Source organism: Mobula hypostoma, chromosome X1 (genome assembly GCF_963921235.1).
Source record: "Mobula hypostoma chromosome X1, sMobHyp1.1, whole genome shotgun sequence".
NCBI lineage: Eukaryota > Metazoa > Chordata > Chondrichthyes > Myliobatiformes > Myliobatidae > Mobula > Mobula hypostoma.
In genome coordinates this window covers 8239696-8260426 of record NC_086128.1, presented here as the reverse complement: position 1 = coordinate 8260426, position 20731 = coordinate 8239696, and the positions used below count along the sequence as shown (strand labels likewise).

The window sequence follows — 20731 nt, the reverse complement described above, 5'->3', positions numbered from 1 at the left end:
TCCAGTCCAGTTTCCATAATCCTGCTAAACAAGTGGGCACATTAAGATACAGCAGAAATAAATGGAATACACAATTTTTCTCCCAATGACAAATGGCCCACCTTGAATGCAAATCATTTTTGTTCTCCTTATTACCTGCTGCTTCGCTTTGCTCTAGCTCTGGCATAATATGCTTCATATGCCTTCGGTTTCAACTCCAGTGCTTTGGTTGCAAACTCCTCTGCCATTCCAAAATCCTGCCAAGCACAAAACATTCATATTAGCAATTTGGGGTAGTTTGACAGAGGAGGGAAATTTCTGAAATTGTAACCGTAATAACTTTCAACTAAAATGTGTTTCACCCTCATTGCCAGCAGCAAACAAGAATTGTATCAGAAATTGATTGCATTCTATTTAAATTGAAAGATAAGATTGTGAATCAACTCTTACAACCAATCTATAAAATAAACTCCTTGAACAACAGAGGTCAAACTTATTAACATTCAATTACAGTAACCTCTAGTATATCAGCATTGTTTTCTGTCTCTTTTATATTTTTGTATATAATTAGTGTGATGTTAAATATAAAAGGGAATGCACGTTTGGCATCATTTTACTACCTACTGATGTATTTCATCAGCCCAGCTTAAAACAGGACTGACTGCATGGTTTAAACATATATTCCACACATAATGACACATATAGAGCAACAGAATTCAAAATTACTTGCTCTTTAGAGCTGACCAGCTTAAGAGTAAAGAGATAATGCTGTCAACACACACAACTTCTGCTTTGAGTAGGATTACAAACATTTCAGTAATCCATCCAGCATTTTAAAAAAAATCTGCAATTTGCAAAGTCTTGTTTCTGATCTGTGCCATTAATTTAATCATCCGCAAGAAAAACTTCTAATTTAAAAATTGTAACATAATCAGCAAAGAATAAAGGCAACACCAACTTTATCCAGTGTTTAAAAGCCCAGGCAATAAACAATGTGACTTTAACAGCAGTAAGAAACATCTCCCAATATTGAATGGGAATTTGAATTCACTTATCTTACGTGTGCAAGAATATTATACTCACAACTTTCAACCTCCTCCTGTGGTCACTAACTCAACAGCCCAATTTAGCATTCTCATTTTTTTGTCTACACACATCACAATTCTGAACCCTGACTGTGTTAAGTTAGAGTCAGATACACAGACTGAAACTGGCCCTTCGACCTACCAAGCCCAAGCTGACCACCAAACATCCATTGACACTACCCCACTTTTTTAAAACTTCCCATCAACTCTCCCTAGGTTCTCCCACACCTTTACCCACTAGTGGACAATTTACAGCGGTTCATTAACCCACTGACTTACACAGTCTTGGGATATTGGAGAAAATCTGAGCAGCAGGAGAAAACAAATGTGGTCAGAGGAAGCACATATATTCTTCACAGACAGCACCGAGTGTTGGATTAAACCTAGGTTGCTGAGCTGCAACATTATGCACATCTTTTATGCTTTAGTTAGGTTGTTAGTGGATATTTGGATTGATTTATTTTAAAATAACAATAAATAAATGTTATGTTGTGATCAGTAGCATGGACAGGGATTGAGCCAAAACTACGAATGGTCCACCTGAAGATGGCCCAGAGCAGGTGGCGATGGGGGAATGGGCAGGGTTGATTATACTTATGCCCAGATTGGTGATAAGTGAATTGGAGCCCATTTATACACAGGGAAAACTTCTTATACACTGTTAAACTTTGTCTCAATGGAAAAGACTGCCAATATGTGCAACCACTAAATTTAACATGATACATCCATGCAGTGAGTCAGAATCCAGAGAATACCTTTCCTCTTCAAGTTAAATATTAAAGCTAAGTCATATTTCTCTCCTCGTGTAACATTAAGCACTTTTTCCCAGTATCCTGGTTAATATTTATCCATTGAAAATAATTACAAAACAGGTATGTGTGCAAATTTTTTATCATTATATAATTTCTTCAGTATAAAATAAGGCATGTATTTCTGAAATTTCTGTGGAATTAATTTTCTGATTTTCCATTTCAAAATCAAACCTTTGAAATTTTAAATTATTTTGGGGCCTTTTCTATGGTCTGCTCATCAGAGCACATTTGGCTACTTAGCATACATTAGAATATGGATCAAAAGCAAGGCAGCAGTTTAATTAGAAGAGAGCTAGAAGGGGTAATGACTGCTAAGAATGACAGATTCCTAGCAGTTAGTGAATCTGAGAAGTGTTCTCATTCAGCCCAGAGCTTAATTCAGACAGCACATCAAAATAAGAAAGCTTTGGAAGATTTTGGCCTCTTTCTCTAAGAATCTACTCAGGAGCAAGCATTAAGTTACTCCAATGCAACCATTGTCTTTCTTGCTATACAAGGTGAGAGAAAAGGAAAGACGGATTTTACGAGGAGTGCAATCTATAAGATAGTACCTTTCCCCACTATAAAGTAAAGGTAAGCAAATTTAATAAGATGATATTCATAAGATGGCAAGTGAAGAATATTGAAACCTTCAGTGTAAGGATCTCTGACAAGATTAACCATTCTGCAACATTGTCTCTGTGTCTAAGGATGTGACAACCACATTCAACATTTAAAGACACAGGAGGATTTTAGGCAGAAGAAGGCAATGTCAATATCGTCACTTATTCTGTATTGCAGGCACATGAAATACTTTCAGAACAACCAATCCAAATTAACAAAAACTTCACGCCAGTTTAAAAGTTTCTTCACCCAGGCACCCTTAATCTGATCAACCATTCTAATTAGCCCTGTTCACCCCCTCTATTACCTCAGTCACTGCACTGCACTGTAAACACTTTTAAGCCACTTTTTATAATGCTGTTTACATTGTTAAATACCATAAGACATAGGAGTAGAATTAGGCCATCTGGCCCAACAAGTCTGCTCCACCATTCAATCATGGCTGATACTTTTTTTTCTCATCCTCAACCCCAGTTCCTGGCCTTCTCCCCATAACTTTTGATGCCATGTCCAATCAAGAACCTATCAATCTCTGCCTTAGATACACCCAATGACCTGGCTTCCACAGCTGCATGTGGCAACAAATTCCACAAATTCACCACGCTTTGGCTAAAGAAACTTCTCCGCATCTCTGTTTTGAAAGGACACCCCTCTATCCTGGGGCTGTGCCCTCTTGTCCTAGACTCTCCCACCATGGTAAACATCCTTTCCACATCTACTCTGTCTAAGCCTTTCAACATTCAAAAGGTTTCAATGAGATCCCCCCCAATCCTTCTGAATTCCAGTGAGTACAGACCCAGAGCCATTAAACATTCCTCGTATGATAACCCTTTCATTCCTGGAATCATCCTTGTGAATCTCCTCTATTACCTTAGAAATTACCTAAGGTTACCCATAGCCCTCTATTTTTCTTGAGTTCCATGTACCTATCCAGGAGTCTCTTAAAAGACCCTATCGTATCCGCCTCCACCACTGCCGCCGGCAGCCCATTCCATGCACTCACCACTCTGCGTAAAAAACAGCCCTGACATCTCCTCTGTATCTAACCATGATAGTAACTTTCCTATAATACCATGGGCTCTTAAGCAGCGTCATGTGTGGCACCTTGACAAAGGCCTTCTGAAAGTCCAAATATAAATACATGCTGGTATTTATATATTTATACACATTTTAATCCATATCCATATGCTCACCTCTAACTTTATTTTTTATATAATTCTTTGTTCTGTATAATTTTTGAATACTGTGTTTTTGTTGCATGTAGCACCAACACACCACAGAAATTTCCTAATACACGTAAACATAGGTGGTGAATAAAGTTGGTCCTTGATCAAATTTGTCCTCCCTCTTCACCTCAGCACACCGTGAAGGACTGCATAAAGGGAATGGGATATGGGCATGAACTAGGTATAAACAGGGATGTGACAGAACAGGAGGAGGCCTGGAAGCATGCAGTATTGACAGGGAGTGGATACTAAACTGGCATTGTCATATGCTTTAGGGTTCATTATTCTGATGGGAAATGTAGAGTGCTTCTGCATCAACTCTATAGATATTTCTTTCAGGAGTGAGTTCCCTGATATTGTAAGATCATTGCCCTAGAGACAGAGTTTATAGAGATTGTATAAGGATTCTTGGCACAGAGCTCTAGTTGATGGCAGAGTGGCACAGCAGATGGTGCTGCCATTCCATAACTCCAGCAACCTTGGTTCCATCCTGACCTTTGGTGTTTTGTGCAGTTTGCCCATTCTCCATGACTGTATAGGTTTCCTGTGGGTATTCTGGGTTCCTCCTATGTCCCAAAGATATATTGAGTAGTCAATTAATTGGCTACCTTAATCCGTCCACCACTTGGTACGGTCAAGAGATAGGAGAATTAAGGTGTTGATGGGCACACACCAGAAAAGAAAGATTACTGAAAATAGGTGGGGAAATGGAACTGCTGAGAGACTCAATAGATTTGAAAAGCCTTCTTCAAGGTTATGAGGAAATAGGAGTAGGTAAAAGGTCGCAATTAAGATGGTTCCTGAGATGGTGTATTAAACATTGCTCCTCAGATACATTAAAACAGGTAATTTGCTTTTGAAATCTGACCTATTATCATTATGTTAAGTTTTTTGGCTTATTTAACAATAACACAAATTGCACCAAAAGATGTATGACATTCAAGTTGCTGCTGCAAATAATGTGGGCTTGATTGCTATGCATGCCTAAATTTATATTAAACATTTGACAAAACGATGAAAACTATGAAAAAGATTCGGGGAACACATCAGCCTTAAACAAAGCTTCTTGCATCTTCCATTTGCCAAAGGGGCCATTGAACATACATTCATTTTTCTCCGACATCGTGAGAGGTTCAGGAACAGGGACACTTTCAACTCCCGAAACGTCTTTAAGTCTTCTCCAAATCCTTCTCGTGGGAACTTCTTCAAGGCATACTGGTATCGTTGCGCGGCTTCCTTCACTTTTCCTTTCTGATCGAACAGGAGAGAAGGAAAATCATATTACAAACACAATAGATGGTTAGCTAATATCTAGAATTTAGTACAGTGGTGCAAGAAAGTTTGTGAACCCTGTCGAATTTTCTCTATTTCTGCATAATTATGACCGAAAATGTGATCAGATCTTCATGTGAGTCCTAAAACTACATAAAGTGAACCAATTAAAATAAATAACACAAAAACATTATATTTGTTCATTTATTTATTGAAAAAATTGATCTAATATTACATGTATTTGTTGGAAAAAGTATGTGAACATCTGTGGTAATGCCTTCTACAAAAGCTATTTGGAGTCAGATGTTCCAATCAATGAGATGAGATTGGAGGTGTGGATTGTAGAGGTGCCCTGCCCTATAAAAAAGGCACACAAAGTCAAGAAAGATCTGCTTATGTGCACCATTCCTCAATCAAAACAACTTTCAGGGGTCCTCAGAAGAAGAATTGTAGAGATGCATGAAGCTGGAAAAGGCTACAAAAGCATTTCTAAAGACCTGAGTGTTCATCAGTCCACAGTAAGAGAAATTGTCTACAAATGGAGAAAACTGTTGCTACTCTCCCTAGCAGTGGGCATCCTGCAAATATCACACCAAGAGCACAACGTGCAATCTGAAGGAGATGAAAAAGAACCCAGCGGTAACAGCAAAGGACCTGCAGAAATCTCTAGAGCCTGCTAAAGTCTCTGTTCATGTGTCCACTATAAGAAAAACACTGAACAAGACTGGTGTTCATGAAAGGACACTATGGAAGAAACCACTGCTCTCCAAAAGAAAAACATTATTGCACGTCTCAAGCTTGCAAAAGACCACCTGGATGTTCTACAACACTTCTGAGACAACGTTCTGTGGACAAATGAGACAAAAGTTGAGCTTTTCGGCAGAAATGCACATTGCTATGCTTGGAGGAAAAAGGGCACTGCACAAGAACACCGAAACCTCATTCCAACTGTGAAGCATGTGGAAGGAGCATCATCGTTTGGGGCTGCTTTGCTGCCTCAGGGCCTGGACAGCTTGCAGTTGTTGAGGGAACAATGAATTCAAAATTGTATCGAGACATTATCCAGGAGAATGTTAGGGTAGCAGTCCATCACCTGGAGCTTAATAGAAGTTAGATAATACAATAAGTCAATTATCCAAAAGGCAAAAGTAAATCAACAACAGAATAGTTTAGAAAGAAGAAAATCAGTGTTTTGGAATGGCCGAGTCAAAGTCCGGACCTTAATCCTATAGAAATGTTGTGGAAGGACCTGAAGCAAGCAGTTCACGCAAGGAAGCCCACCAGCATCCCAGAGTTGAAACAGTTTTGTAAAGAGGAATGGCTTAAAGTTCCTCCAAGCCGATGTGAGGGCTGATCAACAGTTACCGGAAACCTTTGGTTGGAGTTACTGCTGTACAAGGGGGTCACACCCGTTATTGAAAGCAAAGGTTCACATACTTTTTCCAACAAATACATGTAGTATTGGAGCATTTTTCTCAATAAATAAATGAACAAGTATAATATTTTTTGGGTTATTTATTTAATTGGGTTCTCTTTATCTAGTTTTAGGACTTACATGAAGATCTGGTCACATTTCAGGTCATATTTATGCAGAAATAGAGGAAAATTCTACAGGGTTATGTGAGAATGCTGTTCCCTCCAGGCTCGACAAGAAGCTCAGAGACCTTGACCTTGACCCTGCCTTGTGCAGCTGGATCCTGGACTTCCTGTCAGATCGCCAACAGGTGGTAAGAGTGGGCCTTTTCACCTCTGCTCCTCTGACTCTCAATACAGGAGCCCCTCAGGGCTGCATACTGAGTCCCCTCCTTTACTCCCTGTATACTCATGACTGTATCGCCACCCACAGCTCCAATCTGCTAATTAAATTTGCCAACGACACTATATTGATTGGCCTTATCTCAAACAATAACAAGGTGGTCTACAGGGAAGAAGTCATCTCTCTGACACAGTGGTGTCAAGAAAACAACCTCTCTCTCAATGTCACAAAAACAAAGGAGCTGGTTGTGGATTACAGGAGGAATGGAGATAGGCTAACCCTATTGACATCAATGGATCTGGGGTTGAGAGGGTAAACAGCTTTAAGTTCCTCGGCATCCACATCAGCGAGGACCTCACCTGGTCTGTACATATCGGTTGTGTGGTGAAAAAGGCACAACAGCGCCTCTTTCACCTCAGACAGTTGAGGAAGTTTGGTATGGGCCCCCAGGTTCTAAGAACTTTCTAAAGGGGCACAATTTTGAGAGCATCCTGACTGGCTGCATCACTGCCTGGTATGGGAAAATATACTTCCCTTAATCGCAGGACTCTGCAGAGAGTGGTGTGGGCAGCCCAGCGCATCTATAGTTGTGAACTTCCCATGATTCTGGACATTTACAAGGACAGGTATGTAAAAAGGGCCTGTAGGATCATTGGGACCCAAGCCATTCCAACCACTATCTATTCCAGCTGCTACCATCCGGGAAATGGTACCACAGCATAAAAGCCAGGACTAATAGGCTCCGGGACAGCTTCTTCTATTAGGCCATCAGACTGATGAACTCACGCTGACTTGAGTGTATTCTATGTTACATTGACTCTTCTATTTATTATAAATTACTATGATTGTACATTTAGATGGAGATGTAATGTGAAGATTTTTACTCCTCGTGTATGTGAAGGATGCAAGAAATAAATTCAATTCAATTCAGTTCAAAACTTTCTAGCAACACTTTAAGTTACATCTTGGGTTACCATTCACACAATCACACTGCAACACTGGTTTCAGCTATTTCTTTCCTATATTTGATCTGACAATGATTCTAAATAATGAATGGAAGAAAATGCCTATTAGGATTTGGTGCAGTGTAGTTTTCCCTCTGCACTGTTCAGCCCATGCCCTGTGATGTGCTCCTGCTTAATTTCAAGAATACAATTCAAAAACCTACCAAAATTCTAACAATGGTCAGTAATACACCTTATCTATGACATCTAATGTCATGAAAAGAACACAATGTGTACTGGGGGTAAAATTCATACAAGATTTTATACTTCCTTTAACCCAACGGCAGAGTCAACTTCAGTCTAGCACATCCATGTCTACCCAATCCCACTCAATCTTTCTTATCCACACATCTGTTAGATGTAGACAGTGTAATGACTGTTCTAAATATCCTTATTCTGACAGAAAAAATTATTCTACTGGCCTAACAACCAGAGTTTTGAACCAGGAATTTGAATCCCGTAATTAAACAAATCTGGAATTTAAAAGAAATAATAAGTGAAATCATGAAACGTGAGATATTTATGCAGTCTGGTCTATTTGTGACTCTATCAATTTACTTCCTTGGTTTATGGGCAATTAGGGATAGAGAATAAATGTTGATGTAGCCAGTGATATCTACATCCATTAACTGAATGTGGGGAAAAAATCTATTCTTTGATTTTTAATGTCATTTCAATCTGGTTCAACTCAATCTTCAGAAATTGCTTTCAACCTTAGTGTTTAAAAATATCTCCTCCAATGTACATTCCTAGCTTGAAGTGTGTAATCACAGAATCTCACTTGGAGTCCGGATACTTTACACCCAATTCTTTGGCTTTAAAAACTTTATACTCATATTCTTTCCCCTTTCATCTAATTCATGCTGCATTTTCTGCCTCCATTTGGGATGTATTTTGGCTACTTCTCATCTTCTAATACTTAAGATGTCTTGTATACATCAACCAATATTTTTCACCTTCTTTCAGGTATAAAAGAAATGTTTACATGCCACTGAATAGAAATATTTAGTATTAATGTTTCCCACAATCCTTTTCTACTGTAGCTGTTGTTCTATTTTATGGGCTCGAATACCTTATTTTTTTAGTTCTGAAAGAAATTATTGACCTTAACCTATTTTCCTTCCTGTGAGATGTTGATACAGCTCAGTACTGAAGCATTTCCTGTTTAGTACAGTACTGTGCAAAAGTCATAGGCACGTGTATATATAGCTAAGGTGCCCAAAACTTTTGCACAGTACTGTGGTAATTTTATGCATTGCACTGTACTGCTGTCACAAAAGAAAAAAATGAATTTTATGACATATGTGAGTGATAATAAATCTGATTCATGTATGGGTCTCTATTGTGGACTGAAGGGGGGAAGGAGGCAGAGAGAGGGGAATCATGGTTGGGAAAAGGGGAAGGGAGAGTGAGGAAGCAGAAAACACCAGAGAGACATTCTGAAATGATCGAAAAACTTATTGTTTGCAATCAAATGACCTCACCTGGTGTCTCAGGGCTGGGTGTGCCTGCACCCGCACCGCACCACCCCACCCACCCCCCATCCCTGGCACTCCTTCGCTGCCACCTATCCCACACCCTTCACTTGGCACGCCACCCTCCCAATTCCCGACATCCTTTGCTTCCACCCCCACAGGATTTACAAACTTAACTCTCCGCTCCACGTTGACAAATACAGTATACAATATATAATGTGCTTAAGACTTTTTGCACAGTACTGTATGTATTTGTAATGTAGCCAGAGATTAAGAACTAGACATGACTCATTACAGGGAGTTACATATCTTGAAACAATTTCCTCATGGCACTGTGAACAGATACAGTATATGATAAACGCTTAAATACACTGCTCACAGAGCATCATTCAGAAATCAATTCAGCCAGATCAATTCCTAAAGATCTATTTTAGAGCTGAATGAACAAATTAATGCACTAAAGTGTGTTATTTTAATGATCGCATGACAACAGTAATGAATTCATGTAGCACCTTTAAAGTCACCCAATGTCTAAGGGTGAGTTTTATTGATGAAAGATTGGCCAAAGGTTTGGAAGTTAAGGAGCATTTTAAAGGACGGGTAGATTGAAGAAGAGGAGATGAAATAGTTTGGAGTTGATGACTGAGATAACTGCCAGTCATAGATGACAAGTGGCTAGAACGGGAAGATGTTTAGAACTGAGAGCAACAGGCATAAGGAGGCACTCTCTTTCGTAGTTGAATGTAAATATTCTACAATTACTGAAGCAATGTAACTACTCAGAAAGTCAACATTGTCCCCCTATTTACTGCATGGAAAAAGCAAATCACTTTTCTTCTATGTTCATCATGACAAAACAAAATTGTGAATCAAATTCCTATTCTACAGGAATAATTTCTAATTAAGTACTAGATACTGTGAATGAAGGCTGTGATAAAGTACCCATTCCCTCCCCCCTCCCACTTTTCTTTCTCTGCACATAAGGTGTGGCCCACAGGTCTAACCAGATGCTCAGTTGCCAAAAGATGACGACATTATAATTGTACTTTGTAAAAGAGCTCAGATTACTCACGTTGGGCAGGAAATCAGTGCTGTACAGGGTAAGCAAGAGAGCTAAGTCCTGGCAATAAGCCGCAAGTGCAAAGTTATTAAATGCAAGGTGGTTCATCTCATTTCTATTGTGTAAGGAGACAGAAATCAAAGCTGAGCCACTAGGTGTCAGGGTTACCCATGCAAGATGAATGAGTGATTCTACAAATGTTAAACCAGGTGTCAGGAAATGTGCAGCTCTCTTGAAATTCTCCAGAGGCCTTGATATTGAAACTCCCATCGTGCAAAGCAAAGGCTGGAACATCCCATCATGCGGTACTTCCGTGACACCTTCTGTGCTCCCAATTTCTTAAATATCTAAATTGAATTATTCCCATATTCCGGATCTGAATCTGTTTGAATCTCTTCTAACATTTTATCCATTAGGATTTAGGTGAAGGAAATCAACCCGAGAGAATCCTGAGATTTTACCTACTGCTCTCCGAGTTCCAAATTAAGTTCTATACTTTCTGGCGGCCATAATGCCATTCCTGAGAATCAAAGATATACAGGTATCTAAGCTATGTTATCGGACAACATTTTGAGTTGTTAGCATGCTACAGAAGCTGGCTAGTTCCTTGTTTAATTATACAGGTCAGCCCTATTATTTCAAATCTGAAATTATGACAATTAGTTTTCTGACATTCCCCAAAACCTGATTTCCACTGCTCGCCCTTGTTTTCTCTTTTTGATATTATCTTGCTTAATTTTCTTAAGGGCAGGTAGGAAGATTGCGATCCAATCTCTACCGTTCTTTGCCATTTAAATCTTCATCTACACTGTGATCATTAAAAAGAGCAAGCAATGAATTAGTGTTCATTTCTGGAGGAATAGAATTGAAGGTCAATGAAGTTATGCATCAGATTTTGATTGAACCTTATCTTATCCATATTAAAATGGAAGTTGGTCATTTAGTACAATGAACCCATGCTGCTCCAGGGAAGCAATCCCATTAGTCCCATTCCCCATCTCTTTATTTCCTTACAACCCTGTATCACGTTCTCTCTGACATCTGCCCATTAACTCCTCTTTGATTTTTTTTGTCATTAACATACACAAAGGAGTAATTTACTTTTAATGAAACTACCAGTGCATTTTGTAATGTGGAGGGTAATTGGAGCAGTCAGGAAAACCACACAATCATGGAGTGAATGTGTAAACTGTCCTAACGATATCCTAACAAAACCCCCATGGAATTGTGATGTAAGTTAGTATTTCTTCCTCATCACACACCACCAACTTGTGCACAATGAATAATTTGCTTTTATAAAAGAAAAACAATGGAAACATTTGCAGAAATGTTTGTTGGGATGAGATCAGAACTGAAAAATTACATCTACCTGGAAAGATTGAATAGACTGAAGTTCTTTTTTCTAATAAGGATAAAAATAAGAGATAATCATGTAATGGTTTGATGATGCTTGACAGGGCAGTCATAGATGTTTCTACATGCATGACAGACCAGGAACAATGGTCATAAATGAATACACATTAAACAGGGGCAGAAACAACCATATGACTCCTTTTCTGCAGTAAATTCCTGGTTGATCACTTATTTCAACTGTACTATTGTGCCATATCTGTTTTTGTCTTCAAACACAGAGTGTCACTAATAAATCCAAAGTAGGATTCAGGAATAACATGAATAGCTCAGAGCCAAAAACAACTTGAAATAACTGAGGAAGAATGCATAGATGCATTGAAGGGGAGTTCAGATGAGGAAGAAAGGAGTGAAAGAATATATTGCTGGGGTTGAACAAAGAGTGGTGTGAAGTGCTGACCAGTTAGGCAGAATGGACTGTAAATATGATTTACCCTCCCCATGCAAGAGCACGGAAAAGAGATATAGGACCATCAAGCCAGCTCCACTATGTAATGTCATATCTGATATTATGTCCGCATTTCTTCCTGCCCTCCACACCCTTCAATTTCCACAGTAAATAAAATCTACTGATTGACCACCCATAGGAACAGCAAAGATCTACACTCCCCAACGTGAAGAAATTTCTCATCTCTAAATGGCTGACACTTATACAGAGAAATTATCAATGGTTCTAGCCCTGCAACTGGGGTAGAGTTTTTCAGCATCCAACTATCAAAACCTTCTCTGATTTTTATGTATTTCAATATTTGTACCTCATCTGAACTCCAGCGAGCCCATAATGTGAACATAGGCCTATATTGTCTCTCATGGGGCAGACTCTTATCGTCAGAGTGACCTACACTCCAGCTATCGATCTAGTGAACCGATATTTAATAGCTCCCAAGATATTTTTTCTTGAACACGTAAAGTAAAACCACACACATATCCGGGCATGGTTTTACCAAAACCTCCATGGAGTTGTTGCAGTGCTTTCTTATTCTTCTATTCCGCACAGCCCCCTCTGTACCTACTTGCAATAAAGGCCAAGTATCATTTGTTTTCAAAACTACAGGCTAACTGTTAATTTTTTATCTCCTATCCTATGGGAGTTTTACTCTCAAGAACTTGGCTAAAAGTAAGAAATTAAAGTCCAGCGTGTACAGTATATACCATTCTATTCACTTGCTTATCTCTTGCAGAACCATCACTGATGGAATGTTAGGTTGAGTTTCAGCTTTCTCTACATTGTTGGGTGAAACTAATTCTGTTACTTTATAGTGTTTTCAGTAGAAGTTGCTGAGTACAGGAGTAGGAAAACAAAGATAATGTCTCAGTGGATTACATGATGGAAATTGGATATAGAGTGTGAAATACAGTTCTTTTGTGTATTCTGGCAACTCAGGGCAATTCATATAATGAATCAAAAACTTTTGTGAAAATGTAATCCCTTCCCCCTACCACCTGCTAGATCCTGGGCAGTGTAATAAATTAAGGCAGGTTATATGGATTAGTGGAATGATTAGCAAAATGATTAGTTGAAGCACATAATTACTTGGAGAAATTGCAACTAGAACAACATCGATGAAGAATTGTTATGATGAAGATACGCTCTGGATTTGTTTTTATATCTTGAATACTAATTAATATATTTACTTTTGAAAAAGACATATCTGTCACATTATTTACTTTTTCAAAACAACAACTTTAAAACTGTGAAAACATGGATGCTGGTGACTCTGTACGTCACAGCTATTTTCATGTGCGTAAATTTGGGAAGTGAAGGATAAAACAATATGGAATTTATAAATGAGGCTGAGGTTCGTCCCAACATTGTTTGATATCTGAATCCAGCAGCTATGTCACTTCAGAAAGAAACAGGAGGTGCACACTAGAGTGAGTCTAATTTCTCCCAAAGCAATGGTACCTTGACGAAGCAAAGACTTTCAAATTTAGGTAAAATTAAAATAAACAAAAGCATTAATAAAGTAAAAATTAATTTTATCCAGCTATTTACTGTCTGAAAGATAAGGGGAAGTGCCTCAGCCAGTTGCAGTTTGGTCCTGGTACCAGCTAATCTCTGGTTCATCCCACCTTGTAAAACATGTCTCCTTCTTCCATCAGCTTGCTCAAGAGGATGATCATGATGTCCGGTTTTGAGGTGGCCATTGCCCACGTCGCTGGACCTGCAGTGCACAGGATGCATGAGGGGTAAAATACATGTAATGCAAGGGTAGGAAACTATATGAAAAACACCTATAGGTTAATGGAGGTAGAGAACAACTTTCTGAGTTTAGGTATTGTGCCACATGACTATCATTTAAAATAGAGTCAATCTCAATATTGGGTATGCAACCAATACGATATACAAGCCCATTAAAAACAAGTTTAATTACATCTGCTTTTTAGTCATATGAGAACAATTATTGGAGATGAACTTAATTTTGATGCTCTATATTGTTCAATGTAAATAAATCACTTATTTGATAAAGAGAATTAGTATTTCATAAAAGAACTTAATTATTAGGTATTAGATGCAAATATTGGGATGGTATATTAAACTAAAAAATTGCAACAGTCACTGAACCACAGCTAAACCTCATCCTATCACAAAGAACAAAGGTGTGAAGATTCATACAATATACATGAGTATTTTTTTTTAGAGAGTACTATAGTGCCAGTGACTATAACACATCATCCTTGTGAGTAACTTAAAGACTGGTGCAAGTGTCTTCACGTCTGAATGCTTGAAGTTAGTTTAATATAAACACCATTTGAAGTTTGTGCAGTGAAATAATGTTCATTAAAAATGGAAATTAAGATTTTAAGTAAAGGTTTAATTGAAAGCAATTTGATACTCAGCACAAAGAGATCACTGACAACCAGGGCAGTATTTGCAGAAGGTTCAGGCATAATAAGGCAAAACTTTGACTTAACTTGGATTGGACCTCACCTGAATTGGTGAGGCTTGTTATCACTCTTCTGAACATTGATGATGTACATTATATTATCAATAGATTAAAGGTTTGTTAAAACTGTCCACAAGTCCCACTATTACTGGAAACATCTGAATTAGTCTTATGATAAGTTTATTCTAAAGACTGCATGGAATATTTGATATGATTAAAAAATATTTACAAGGCCAAAATACCGAAGCATTGGTGCAATTTATAATAATTAAATGAGTAATTGCTCAGTGCTCAAGAGGAAAATCGAGTATAAACGTGAGGCAGAAAGGACAAAGAGGACTGTGATACTTGTTAAGTGAAAATACATTGGATTGATTTGTGAAGCCCAATTTAGGAGCAGAATGATATTTAATCACCATTCCATTCCATCAATTAAAATTGGAACAGGAAGCAGCCAAATACAAGTACAACAATTAATCAATTGCATGGCAGGGCATAAGGGAGGCAAGCAGGAGCAAAATCCTCCATCCCAATAAAATGTAAAAAGTGATTCTATGGACCAAGGGAATATTTGTGCCATAACATTACAGACAGGTGAGTGCCTTCCAAAAGCAAGCAGATTTAAAATATACACACTCTTGCTTGAGGAACTGATAGAGGTAGGTAATGACCACAGAATTTCCTGTAATTTTCAAGACAACTGCGTGAACACAACCAAAGATGTTACTTTTAAACTTTGCAAGTTGGTATATGGCTGAAATTTGCTACAGATTCTAAAACACTTGCCATCTCTTTAGCAAAAGAGAAATAATTGGCACCTTGAGAGCAGCTCTTGGAAAGTTTTTCACTGAACAAGAGGAGGAATGACAACACTGCAAAGTCAAATTCTCCCATATAAGCAATGAAGCATTAATAAGGAGCTTTAATGTTAGTTTTAGTGTGAATAATTCTGTGCTAGAGTACTTTAATGGGCTTTTGAATTCTTGATCCAAGAAAAATTGCATTATTGCTAAGTATGGGTGCAGTATCTTATGTAGCTTGATCTATACTAGGCTCCCCATCTTCCTAATAAAAAAATATTCAGTAAATGAACTCGGGTGATTGAGAAAATTATGGTAAAAATGTTTTCTTTTAAAACCAAGGTATTCCGTTTGAATTTTGACTAACACATCATCACTGTAATTTGTTTCACTAACTTTTTAAATGTTGCAAATAAAATTCACATCATTCTTCTTCCAAGGGTTCTCAATGACTCAGTTACACATAAATGTCTCTGTAATTGTGAATGATTGAGAACCTTTTTTTCGTTTTTGTGACAATTCTGAAAGGGATTGTGTTATGTCGTTTGAGTAGATTCTTGGAACAGAAACAGATCTCAAGGATTTGAATCAATGGTTCTTCAGAGCCACATGACAGCTACTGACACAGTTATCAGCAATGCTGCATAAATTAAAATGAATTGAACTAAGCTGGCATCTGGTTTTATGCCTCTAATTGCTGGAGGCATTATAATACGGAAATGTTTTGCAGTTACTGTTCTCAAAGTTCCACGTAGAGGTTGTGAGATAGGAATTAATTTAGACACATGGCATGGCAGGTCTCCATATGCCAAAGCCTTCTTCAAGACTGTGCAGAAATAGATTGGTAAGGTGAAGAAACCAATACGAAACCAGCAATAAACAGCGGGGAGAGGAAGTGAGGAACAGGAGAAGGAAGGGTTACTTAAATTTGGGGGATTTTATATGCAGAAGAGGCAGCTACTGTAGTTTATTAAAAACCAGGCAAATCAAAGAGCATTTCCTGATCACCAGCTAATGAGCTTCACATCCAATGGATTATTCCTGAAGCACAGTTACTGTAATATTGTTTAATTTGGTGACCAATTTTCAGATAATTAATTTTTGATCAGATTTGTTGAGGCAGAAAAAACATGATAACCATGGCATCAATACGGTGGTTAAAAGGGACTAGGTATATCCATAATGTCCCATTTTCTAGAGATCCAAAGATAATTACTGAGCCATATTTTCGTGTTATTGTTTACCAAATAAGTTGTCCTCTACAACAATCCTATTGGTTGCTTTCATTAGGGATAAAGAAAAGAAAAACACATGAAACTTTCATGCTGTCCAGACATAACTGGAAGAGGGCAAAAAAAAATAAATCAAATCATCAGAATGTACCTCGAGGACGACTTGGGAGTGTTTGGCAACCTTTCCAGTGATGAAGGAAAGAGAAAGAAGGAAGGGAAGGGTATTTCAAACGACATGAAGATGAAAAACAGAAAAGAAAGAAAATTGCAGTGAGCAAGCAGCGAAGCCAATGCATCAGCAAATCATTATACAAAAACACAGCACGTAAGAGGTACTGTGTGAAGCCAAGCACACACATAACTGTCTGAAGCACAAACACATAAGCTGACTAAAGCAGACATTAGTCCCAAAGCTGGAAGATTTATTTGATTTGAGGACCTGATTCTCAATAAATACAGTGGTTTCCAGTTAATTGTTCCATCGGTTAATCGGAGCAGCTGCTTATTTGGAACTAATCAAGCAAAAAGCCAGGATTTGGGACACCATGCCACTTAATTGGGATGGGAGACTGTTGCCGAATAGTTTCTAACTGGCATCAGTTGCGTGTGCTTGCATGGCTCTTAGACACTACACTGTGCTTCAAGTGAACAGTCTTTAAATAGCGTCAGTTGCATGTGTTCAAAAAGCAGCGATTTTTGTCACTGACAGTTGGGAAAAAGTAAGCAGTAGGACAATTTGGCATTGTTTTGTTCACTGCGGTTTGAAGCATTCAGGCTTGGAGATGCCAGAAATGACTACAGGTGAGAATGAAATGATTTCACCACTTCAACAAGTTAGAAATTACGAAGAATTTGAAGGTATCGACAATCATCTTGAATGAAAGTGAAGGTTTGGAGGAAGCAATCGTCAACAGCATTGTTTGAAGGCAGTCTATTATCTGCACTGGGTGCCTGTACTGATTTTATTCATTGACAGTCAAAAGAGCATGACAAAAATGAATTCCTCTGTTGATAACTATTAAGAATTAATACAGTTTTATAGTACTGGAGTAGTATTGGCAGTGTTCTACTTTGTTCTGTATTTCTTTTAAATACATAATTTGTTACCCAGTTTGTCCTTTTTATACTTTTTTAGCTACTCCCATGAAACTTTGGCTAATTGGTGCAGCTATTTAATTGGGCCAAAATGTACAGGTCCCGGTGTGTCCCAATTAACAGAAATCCACTGTATATGTACTGTATATTTTAAATGCAGATCTTAGCTTTTTAACGTATCTGTACAAATACAGGTAAAGAAGTACATGATAACAGAAATCAGTGTACTAATTGTTCACATCCAAAAATTTGGTGTTATAACCTGAGTGATTGAGATTGGAGGTCCCCACACAAATTTCGAACAAGCAGCAATGCTATTGCCTTTCTCTGATCCCACATCCACTTCTATTTTTGGGTTGTACAACTGAACCATTTTACAATAAATATCTATCAAAATCATTTTGGATTTGAAAATGTTACAGAATGGCAGTGAGATCAGATTTATCTCCTTGGGATATAATATTAGTAAGTACACAAGAACACACAGAAATAAAAGAGATGAGTAGATAAAAGAAACCATGGCTATAGTTTAACAGCTTGATAGTTAGATGGATAACCAGTTCAAACCTATTGTGATCAATAGTAGGATTCCATTATTTAACATCAATAACACAAGCAAAAATATATTTTTCCCATCTGTATGCCCATTCCTACCAAAGAACAAACAAGCAGACAAGTGACAGAATTCATAAATCAAAAATATTCATTTCTAAATAATTTCTTCAAGCCTAAAAACCGAGGGAAAGGACTCTCAGTGGTTTTCAGTGTAGAAAGACTTCATAATGTCATTGTTGAAGATAAAAGATAATTGGAACAACACAAGCTATTTTTGTTAACTTCAAGAAATATATCCATGTTCTCGTTTCAATCTCCTGGTGGTCTAATCCAGTTTAATTAAAATTATCTCCTAGGATGGAAATGTTTAATATCTGTCAATTTACAGAGTTTCTAAATATCCTTATGCAATTAACACAAAGAAAGAACAATTGTCTTTGCTTTTATCAAATTCCAACATCAATAAAACATCATCAATATTATGGAAAAATGGATTCAGCTGCATACACTAACAGTAAAATAATAATGTGACATGAAACCTTTCATAACGTATAATTAAGTTTAACCATATTAAGTTAATCTGCTTCTTCAACATATTTGGATGAAACGCCAAGGTTTTGTTGCTTTGTATGGTAAAGTTGATGATCGTGGTTATTAAAATCTTTCTGAGATTGCATCATCATTATTAATGAGAGTGACATCCAGAGCTTGTTCTGTGGTGACACTACAAAATATTCAGCTGTAAAAAGAGCAAAAATCCTGCATTCATTTTCAGGGAGACTTTCACAAACACAACTGTGATTCTTTTCTAATAGCCTGAATGAAAAACATATTGACGCATCTTCATCCAGTTAGAAATAAAATGAAGTTAATTAATGTTTGATACCAACCATTTGTTTATAAGAACAAAAATGAAACAGGTTGCTGCTTATTAAATATTATTTGTGAACCATAAAAGCACTGTCAAAAATCTGCTTTTACAATACTGGTTAAATGTGCACTAAGTTTGATGAAGCTTGTAAAGAAATATACTTGTTTCACATAAATCTGGAAAATAGTTTGAAACGCTGAGTTGCTGAATCGATAAGACACATTAGAATTCAGTGACAGAGACTTGCGGTGAATTATTTTTCTGCCATTAATCAAATACAAAGTTTAATCTCACACATACGTAAGATACTTAGCCCAAGTGCTACATATCATTTTGATCCATGACTGTAATCAACCAGGTAGAGGAATTTCAGATAAATATTCATGGATATTTCACATAAAATAAGCATTCTATTACACACACTGAACTTGTATGCCTTCTGTCATTATAACGTCATTCAGAGCAGAACAGACGAGATCTGAAAATCACCATAATGTAGAATCAAACCTCCATCCGTTAACTGTAATATTGTATTTTCATGTATGTAGAAACTATTTGATTATGACACATTCAGTCATATCCTGTCTAAAGTCTGTAAACACTACCTTTTGACTAATTTTGTTAATTGACTTGAAAGAATCAAAGAGCTAATGAGGAGGGATACCTTATTATTTGCATGTGTGTAAATTATATAGCTGCCGAAGAACCAAAACATAGTTTGTAAATATCATGCTTATTTTCAATGGTGCACCGTGGAGCTTTTGAAAACATTTATTCTTCAAATGCTGTGGCTGTATCGTTATTTTAAATAAGATAATTAATAAATTGAGTGGAAAACTTCATGCATCAGCAATGGGTATTTTATCAAATAAGATCAGTGCAACATTAAAAAAGGTGAATTAAAATGATCACAAATGAAGGACAAAAGATTTTCAAAGCAAGTTTGGCTCTACATGACATAAGTATGTTTGTTTTAAAGCAAAAATTAAAAACTGTATTTTACTCTTTTTGTTCTGTTAGAAGAGGCCAATGCAAGACAAACATAGCTGGCATAATTCTTATCCAAACAAAAAAACCAGTGCACTTCATTATTTCCAAACAAAAATAACTATGTTGGAAAGTTCTGCTCTGCAATTGGTATTCATAAAGAATAATATTATAATTTCCTATTTTATAAATTATGCAATTGATACTATGTTATTCACTCTACTTTCTAGAAGTGATCCAATCACTTGCCTGCAATTAGCTTCTTTTTAGAATATAATGCAGATCTCCTATCCTGGAATACTATCTAAGGCATCTGAGTGTGAAAAACAACCAGGACAGCAAGTACACCTCATCAAAGTGGTCACTGAAGGCTTATTAGTTGTCAGATGAGCACCTTCCTGCATAGCATAGAATTCAGAGTGGCAAGACTTTATCATAGAAGGCAAACAATCTTAAATTTAAAATATCTTTAGAAAAGCAATAATGTTTCTTTAGCATAGTACTTATAACAAAGGGCAAGTATATCATATATTGGAAAAAGTACTTTTGCTTAGTTTCATCTTAAAATGTTTATTGATGTTGTTCAGAAGTATATTATTTTATAGCTGGTTTAAAGGCAAA

The 20731-nt window shown here is 37.2% G+C and overlaps 1 protein-coding gene across 6 annotated transcripts in view; it reads right to left on the bottom strand.

Annotated features, from left to right (window-relative positions):
• The window catches only part of LOC134340122 (protein TANC2-like), an 828834-nt gene that overhangs the window by 10191 nt on the left and 797912 nt on the right, over positions 1-20731 (bottom strand). For all 6 annotated transcript variants that reach the window (XM_063036995.1, XM_063036994.1, XM_063036997.1 and 3 more), the window contains 3 exons: positions 13756-13847; positions 4810-4956; positions 136-236 (listed from right to left, as the gene is read on the bottom strand). In XM_063036995.1, the coding sequence (XP_062893065.1) occupies positions 136-236; positions 4810-4956; positions 13756-13847 (340 nt within the window). The remainder of the gene's footprint in view (positions 1-135; positions 237-4809; positions 4957-13755; positions 13848-20731) is intronic.